Raw genomic sequence first — 9862 nt, forward strand, 5'->3', positions numbered from 1 at the left:
CCATAATGTACCTTCAAAATGTTAAAGAGAAAATATGCATTTTACAAGATACCTTCTGGTGCTGTACAATATGATGAAGCGATTATAAGCAGAGGGCTTGATGTACGCTCGCAACGTCGTATCCTTCGACAAGATAAGTCTGAGCCAATCCCAGCATCGGATGGACTGCGCCATAACACCTTATGATTGTAAAGCGCGTACGTACGTATGTTTTGCGAGGCCACCGCCATACGGTGGGTCTCTATCAGGGTCAGCTGCCACAAGTCAGTAGCTCGATAGACGCTTGGCTGGGAGGAAGGCTGCGTAACAGGTATTGCTCCTCGGCAGGGGACACGCGCGCCTCTCGACTTCCTAGCGACAGTTTTATCGGTTCTAATTATATTCATCGCTCATGGCTTATGATGAAGAGCGAGGGATGATCATGGAAGCCACCCAAAAGAGCTTGACAGAGTGCATGCAATGACTAAGGAAAATTCGAGAGAATGCATCAATTAGAATAGTGATGGCTGCGACGTTGATGAAAAACTAGTTTTTAGTAAATGCTTATATCTTAGATGGAGACTAGATATTTTACAAAAATGATGTAATGTGCATAGTTTAACTTTTTTTAACAGTAAAAGAACTCTGATGACAAATAGAGAAACAAAAAAAATCAAAATGAGTTTCACGTAGAACAGCGTTCTGTTAATAAACATTCCGATCACGGACGAATGTGTGTGGCCGTTTTTAACCCTCTCTTAGAGCAGCAGAACGAAGATATATTACCAGAGAGAGAAAGAAAGAAAGTACCTCCATTATCCTGAAAGAATTTATTGCGGGAATAGCGGTTTCATCGAAGGAGGAACGAAGACGAAAAAGGGGGAAAAAAGGAAAAAAATAACAAGATGGGTAGGGGAGCCCATTACTGGCTGATGTTTACTCTACTGACGATCTTCTTGGAAAAAGGTATTGGATGTAAGGACTTCTATCTATAGTTTTTTTCACGCCTTCCTATAATATTGCTAGCTTTACACTGAGGAGCAAGTCAGATGCCAGAACTGGAGTGTTATTAATGAAGGTGTTCTATATATACATGTTTATATAATGTGTGTGTTTACTGTTGAGGGGTTGTGCATATTGTTGTTATCATCAAATGTAGAGACCAATGTGAATAATTTTCATTTGATTCGCTGCCAGGTATGCAATTTCGGAAGCACGTGCTTTTATTTTATGACAAGCAGGTGAATACTTCATAATTATCCCTATTCTCTACTTTGTTTTTTTTCTGTTTTTGTTATTAAATTTCTCATTTTATTCCTCATAGAAAGAAACTGGTCAAGTATAACTTTCTCCACACAGCAAGAACATATCACAGTCCTTATCTTAAGGCGAAAATACTGACACATCGCCTATAAAAGCAAAAAAATTTATTTTCAATTTTTCTTCTGGGGATTGGAAGACAGCTCACAGCTAAACAAAAATATACGCTCTGTGCCCGCAGTATAATTCAAATCTGGCATATGATGAGGTAGACATTTGCAATGGCATGAATACAGAAAAACTCGAATAATGCCGTTATTTTGAAATGCTGGATTGAGTGCAATATTCCCTAACGCTAATGAGTAATGATCACTCAATTTCTGTTAGGAAACAAGTGCATTTTTCCGTTGTGTACATATAAATCGTGGAGAATAAAAAAAAATATAATGAATCTTATTTGGCAATGATGGCATGAATTGATTTGATTGATATTAGTTATGTGCTGCTCTAACTCAAATAATTTTTTGGTTACAGTAAAATTGCACTCCAGTTCATTTAGCACTTGACGTTAGTAGTTAAGCAGCCTGCTGTGCCTAGTTACAAATGCTCAAAAGGTATAAACACTCGCGCACACGACACAATACACACACACACACACACAGGCACACACAAGACGCATACACACAGTTCTCCACACACACATATATTATACATATACACACACACACACACATATATATATATATATATATATATATATATATATATATATATATATATATATATATATATATATATATATATATATATATATATAGAACATATACTTTGATATGCAAAATGAGTATGCATTCATGCGTACTTAGAAACACTGCAGAGAGTAACCCACAGATGAAATTAAGTAACGAATATCTCAGTCTTGTCATTTCAAGATACAGATCTGTCTGCAACTTAATTATTTTTACCCACTGTATAATATTCTGATGTTATCATCAACACTTCTCCTTTATTAGACGCAAACTAAACAATGTCTCATTTGACGAAAGAAAAAATAAAAGAATATTTCCTACCTGAGAGATTTAAGATGAAAATATTGAATATACGTCGTATTCAAATGAATAAATATCATAGAAATAGAGTGGGTGTTAAGAATCTGTAATTATGTATTCTGTTTGTTCAAAATCATGGACAATGGAACGCAATCTCTTATTTAATGAGTTATTTATTCAATCCTTTTGTGCCTCCTGGAATGAAATGACCTGATATGAATTACTGATAGCCATTTTTAATGAAGACATCATCAGCGCTGTGAGATATATTGCTTACGTGAAACTGGAGTTATGATGAATATAATGTAACTTAATATATATATATATATATATATATATATATATATATATATATATATATATATATATATATATATATATATATATATGAATATTACCAAAAAGTTCCCAAATTCGTGTAAATACAATAGATCATCTAATACTTTTTCTTTCTAGTTTAATTGAGTTAACTGGATGTGATCTGTCCTACAAACTATATATATATATATATATATATATATATATATATATATATATATATATATATATATATATATATATATATATATATATATATATATATATATATATATATATATATATATATTCGTATATATATAACAGATCATCTGATACAAATTCTCGCTTGTTTAATTATGATATATCCTTCAAACTATTCAAACCATGATTATGGAACTAGCTCCATTTGATGGTGTTTCCATAATTCTTCTGGGAAGAAGATTTTTCGTCACCTGAAAAAATAAGTCCATTATTATTTCCGTTGTGCTCTCTCTCTCTCTTTCTCTCTCTCTTGCTATCTCGTTATTTTCTAGTAATAATCCTTACAGTACACGTATTCTCTCTCTCTTTCTCTCTCTCTCTCTCTCTCTCTCGCTCTCTCTCTCTGTTGCTGTCTCGTTATTGTCTAGTAATAATCCTTACAGTGTAGTTATTCTCTCTCTCTCTCTCGTTATTGTCTGGTAGTGAACCTTACTGTATAGTAGTTCTCTCTCTCTCTCTCTCTCTCTCTCTCTCTCTCTCTCTCTCTCTCTCTCTCTTTCTTACTGTCTCGTTATTGTCTAGAAACAATCCTTACAGTGTAGTTATTCTCTCTCTCTCTCTCTCTCTCTCTCTCTCGTTATTGTCTCTCTATAGTTGTTCTCTCTCTCTCTCTCTCATCATTTCCTAGTAGTGACCCTTACATCATTTCTAGTAGTGACCCTTCTATCTCTCTCTCTCTCTCTCTCTCTCTCTCTCTCTTACGTATATATTTATTTCTAACTTTGTTTTCCCCAAGATGAAGGGTAATTCGTGGCCTTTCATGTTTATTTGTGCCTCAGTGCAATAGCAAGAGAAGCCTGGTTGTAATAATTTATCGCAATAACACGACATGCGTGTATCCGCGACAATGAGTTCTCTCTCTCTCTCTCTCTCTCTCTCTCTCTCTCTCTCTCTCTCTCTCTCTCTCTCTCTCTCTCTTCATAATGAGTTCCCGCCGGAAGTTAACGAATTATCTACAGACCTTGATCATAACAACAGACATGAGGTATCAGTATTATTACCAGCCTAGAGGGAGTTATCAAGCCTGGAATAATACCCTGTTTTTCTTCTCTTTTTTTATGGTGGCCTACGATTCATGAATACGTAATCAAAGTCATTTATACAGGAGGAATTGTTTTTCTTTTTCCATTTATGCGGGATCTTTTTTGTCCCTTGATCATTGGTGGTAGTATACATAAGTTATGTATGTATGTATTTATGTCTCTATCTATCCATCTATGTATCTATCCATCTATCTATTTATATACGTATATACTGTATATATATGTATATGTATATATACACATATATATATATATATATATATATATATATATATGCTGTATATATATATATATATATATATATATATATATATATATATATATATATATATATGTGTGTGTGTGTGTGCATGTGTAAAGCATATGTATATACATATATTGTATATTTATACACACACACACACACACACAACACATATATATATATATATATATATATATATATATATATATATATATATATATATATATATATATATATATATATACACATACGTATATTTATATGTGTATGTGTATTTATATATGTGTATGAGCGTGTGCATTTGTGTTTTACATACGTATGTACTGTATGTACTCATGAATGCTTGTACATATAATTATGTACAGTCTGTGAGTATTTTGGGGAAATGAACATTTGAACCAATTTTTACTCACAATTTCGCTGGAAAGTTTATATCTAAATGCCGATTACATAAGAGCATTGAATTATTATAACGGATTTCAATATAAATATTGTGAAATAATTAGACTACCATCAATATGTTTTTAATCATCTAATTGTGACATAAGTATTAATTCAGAAAGTTCAAAAAATAACTCTGTCTCCAGTAGCATTGGAAAATAATCTCAGATATATTTAGAAAAAAAGTAATTTTAATAGCTGTTGGCTCAAGTAATTAAATGTTTGTTGAACAAGTGAAATGGTTTATTTAAAAAAATAGATATGATTGTTTGCCTGAGTTAATTATACTCTTAATGAAAACGCAGTATTATATATATAAATTATATATATATATATATATATATATATATAAATATATATATATATATATATATATATATATATATATATATTTATATATATATAGGTTTTCTTCTGGTCTTAATGAAAACGCAGTATTATATATATATATATATATATATATATATATATATATATATATATATATATATATATATATATACATATATATATATATATATATATATATATATATATATATATATATATATTATACATATATATATATATATATATATATATATATATATATATATATATATATATATATATATATATATATGTATCATTCGTTTGGTCAACTACTTGCTTAACATTCTTAAAATTTTCAGGGATTCTTTTTAGGTTTCTTCAAATGATTTTTTCTTATTACTTAACAAGAATAACTACGGCTCAGACCATAGCCTGAATATTTTCTTTCAAGTCAACTTCCAGAGGCTCTATTCTAATAATGACTGTCTGCTATCGCACATGTTAAGTGAGTTTAGAAGATTTTTTGTGTGCTTCTCGTCTTTCACACCATCAGTTTCCTAATTTTGCTGAGAAGGGAATGAGCGTTGAGCATTCCGTTGCTAAGCTTCTGAAGTAAGTGAAATAGGAAAGAACCAGTTGTACGGTGAGTCACGTGATCACGGAGGTAGGAATAAAAGAGGGAATAAGAAAAATGAATGATGTTACTAGAAAGTGAAAATTAAACCCGCTTGTCTGGATTCGATGCTTTTATGCCACAGTTGGCCTTGGTTATTACAAAAAAATCTTGTATATGAAACAGTTATCAAGAGAAATGCCTGTTTGGTAGTAAACCTACCTAACGTTTGCGAAGCGGCCACTTCTAACTGCTTTTAGTAAAGTTCCAGTGATTCTCAAACTGGGAGCTGTGACACCAGACAGTGCCTAGGGGTGCCGCAAAATTGTCATGAATTTTGTCTTGGCTAAATCATTTCAATGAACATTTGTAAAAAAATAAAAAAAAATTGCAGAAGTCTTCATATAATTATTATCAGTATGTCTACTCTAATATATTACACACACACACAACACACACACACACACACACATATATATATATATATATATATATATATATATATATATATATATATATATATATATATATATATATATATGTGTGTGTGTGTGTGTGTGATTGTGTATGTATATATATATAGTTTGGATAATAATTTTATTCATTAAATAAAAGTTAATTCATGCGAAATGGTGTGATGGTGAAGAACGGTTGCCACAGTAATGATTACATTGGTTAGGGTGTCATCACTAAAAAAAGGCTGAGAACCGCTGAGTAAACTATGTTCCTGGCCATACATATTGAACACTCTTCACATTGCGTTATGTAAATTTTACATATGCTTGCGCTTGATGTATTTGTGCTTCACACTGACTTTTCCCTTAACTTCAGTACTTCTTGCACAACGTTTCCATAAGGTAAATATCCTGTTTCATGTACGACCCCCTTCGCCCCATCCTATAAAGCTCTCCGTCATCTGTTTCACTTTTTTTTTTTTATGCAAACTCTACACCTCACTAGCTACAATGTAAAACTTGCAATTAGCCATCGGGTTTTATTTTTACAACCGCATGCAATCCTTTCACTAAAGAACGATGAAAGAACACTGCAAGATTTCTTCCAGCTTTGCAAACAGGGAATTTTGTCTAAGTTTTAAGAAATGATCCATCTGGTGCATAGCATTACAGAGATAATTTCACGGGTGACTCGTGCCAGTGGTAAATATTCATTTGACGATCATTGGTCTCCTAATAATGTCTGACTATAACCACATCAAAATACGATCATATTACAGTAACTGTGATTTTATTTTGTATTGTATTCACCGACCTATTAATCTGAACGTGTAGAAATAAAGAATGGAAGTCTAGTGAGTGAGAAATGTAGGGAAATTACAAATATGAATTAAAAGGTTTAGAAAAGGAAAGAAATGTCGTTTGTAAAATAACTATGCTAAAATGATTAAATTACTCAAATATCAGAATCATTTAATTTCAAATACAAAACAGTATTACAAACCAATATATGAACTTGGAACCACTAAATAAACAAAGCTGAATCACAAATTGTTCCTGGCTATACTTGTGATTTATTTTCACATTGTTTTAAGCTTTCAGTAACTGAAAGGACAGTAGATTAACACATCTTGGAAACGTTTTTGAAGATGATTCAAGTCCTTATTCTGTGGCCTCAGATGAGGCTTGACTGATCTCGTATCTCTTCATTACCTGGTCGATTAATGCTCCTTTTTTGTACATACGAGTATCTACGAGTCCATTTCATTTTCAAATTCATCTGCGTATGGCGACAGATAAGAGGCATCTTCCTCAATATAACATTCTATTGATTACCAGTGATTTTTCTATAAGGTCAAAATATAAACGCACACACACACACATATATATATATATGTGTGTGTGTTGTGTGTATGTATGAATGTATGTATGTATGCATGAATGTATGCATGTGTTTGTGTGTGTGTCGGTGAGGTGAGGATATAAATATTCTGCATAAGTAATTTTTATTAAGAGTAGAGGCTGTTTCAGCGGTAATATTTATATGCCTTACCACTTTTGCATTTTAAACAAACTGGTACTCGTATTCACCCAAGATTACAAGTTGCAGTTGTTCGAAAAAGTGAATGAAATTAAGCGTGGAAATGTTACCGGTGAAATAACTTTAAATGGCAGAGAGAACTGCCTTTGAGAAACTTTGCATTCTCTATTTCTGTATGTCCATTATATATATACAGTATATATATATATATATATATATATATATATATATATATATATATATATATATATATATATATATATATATATATATATATATATATATATATATTATATATATATATATATATATATATATATATATATATATATATTATATATATATATATATATATTTATTTATTTATATATACGCATGTGTATATATATAAATATAAATACATATATATATATAATTATATATATATATATATATATATATATATATATACATGTATATGTATATGGATATATATACATGTATATGTATATATATATATATATATATATATATAAATATAAATATAAATATAAAATATATAAATATATATATATATATATATATATATATATATATATATATATATATATATATATACATACATACACATAAATATAAATATATAAATATATATATATAAATATATATATATATATATATATATATATATATATATATATATAAAGGTTGATAGATAGATAAACGCGTTACACTAAAAAAATTCAAATTGATTATCTCATGTAATTCTTCAGCAGACTATAGAATATTCGTACTCAGCGGATGTAGTGAATATCTTACACTTTGCTTCTCTTCAGCATAATTTATTTCATTGCTTGTGTGTCCTGGTTAACCAAGATTCTAAGATCTAGGAGCTCTATAAATGACTGTGAAAGTTACTACGCTTTTATGATGGCAGAATAATCCTTCTTACTAAATGAATTTATGGGAGGAAAAAGATGTTTCCCCTTTATTGCATAGGGAATCACAGCTTTTATATCATAAAATAAAATTGTGTTATTCATTTATATTTACACTTAGAGGATGGAGAGATCTTCACCTTTTTATTGACATTTGTGACATTGTTTTTGTTATGAAAAGTGTTTAATTTTATCAACACCTTTACAATGAAAATGCTCACATGCACCTATTTTTAAATCTATGATTCAGCTAACATAATTAGGGTGAAACTATTTATTTACACCCTTGTAAGTATAATGAATTTTTTATTCGATATTAAAAGTTTATTCCATGCGTATCTTTACATTTCAGAAAACACAAACCAAGAAATTACATAAACTTCTGCATTTACGTTCATGAAAACATAAAATCTTTCATCTTTTGAAATATATTCCACGTCATGCATTTAAAGCAGATGCATATCTTACCATTTAAAGGGCAAAAGTCAAATGGATGTCATTACTGATTAGAGATCAATATGGAAAATGTGTCCCGCATTTTTCCCTCGACTTTTCAAGTTTATTGACACGCGCACAAAAAAAAGCACCGACCTATATCATGTTTATTGCTGTGTGTATCCCGAAAACTCTGCCTCTTTGCCTGGCTTTAATTTTTCACATCAAAGGGATTTTTCCCGATTTTTATTCACGGGGACGAAAAAAGGCAATTGTTTTTCTACCCAGTAAGTTTTAATTTTTTTTTTTATTTCGTATCATGATTCCTAAAAATAGTAAATAAAATAAGTTGCTTTTCCTGAAATTAACGTTTTTAAGGGTCATCATATTTATCAAAATTTTAGCGCGGTAAGATTTGATGAATATTTTCTGATAGAGTGTAGTATAAAATTCCAAAATTAAGTATTGGATTATATTGTGCGTGAAACTGTACGTCCAAAGTTGTTAAGCATGTGTCCATAGATTTAATTACCCTTTGTTTAAAGTGATATTTTTTAATAGAATGACACATTATTTTCTTCAGTATATTTTTAGGTATGGTGAAAAGACAAAACGTACCATTCTTTTCAAAGTGTTATTGAGAATATATTTTAAACAAAAGGGCAATTAAATCTATAGAAGCATACTCTTATCAACATTGGACGTACATATTCCCGCATAGTACATAACACTAATTAAATCTATGGACACATATGCTTCTCAACGCACGTTTTCCTGCATAACACATAATACACTATACATCCAGACGAGTAAAACATACTTAACACGCCCTATTCGCAATGTTATTGAGAATATTACCTTCAAAGAGGATCGCCGTTAACCGTTTTTGAACCGCGAATATTAATCACTACCAGCGCTTCCAGCCTGGTTTTAGCCATTAATAATTTGGGTTTTAACTTGGACAAGTGTTGCAAGATTAATGTTTGGGATAACTTGCGTAAGTTTATCGACAA

General features: G+C 30.4%; 1 protein-coding gene across 1 annotated transcript in view; it reads left to right on the top strand.

Annotated features, from left to right (window-relative positions):
• Positions 1–285: 285 nt before the first annotated feature.
• LOC136826507 (uncharacterized) overlaps positions 286–9862 on the top strand; it is a 169731-nt gene continuing 160154 nt past the window's right edge. Inside the window, exon 1 of the mRNA XM_067083695.1 lies at positions 286–945. Coding sequence (XP_066939796.1) covers positions 885–945 — 61 coding nt within the window. The 5' untranslated portion in view covers positions 286–884. The remainder of the gene's footprint in view (positions 946–9862) is intronic.

Source organism: Macrobrachium rosenbergii, chromosome 41, assembly GCF_040412425.1.
Source record: "Macrobrachium rosenbergii isolate ZJJX-2024 chromosome 41, ASM4041242v1, whole genome shotgun sequence".
Taxonomy (NCBI): domain Eukaryota; kingdom Metazoa; phylum Arthropoda; class Malacostraca; order Decapoda; family Palaemonidae; genus Macrobrachium; species Macrobrachium rosenbergii.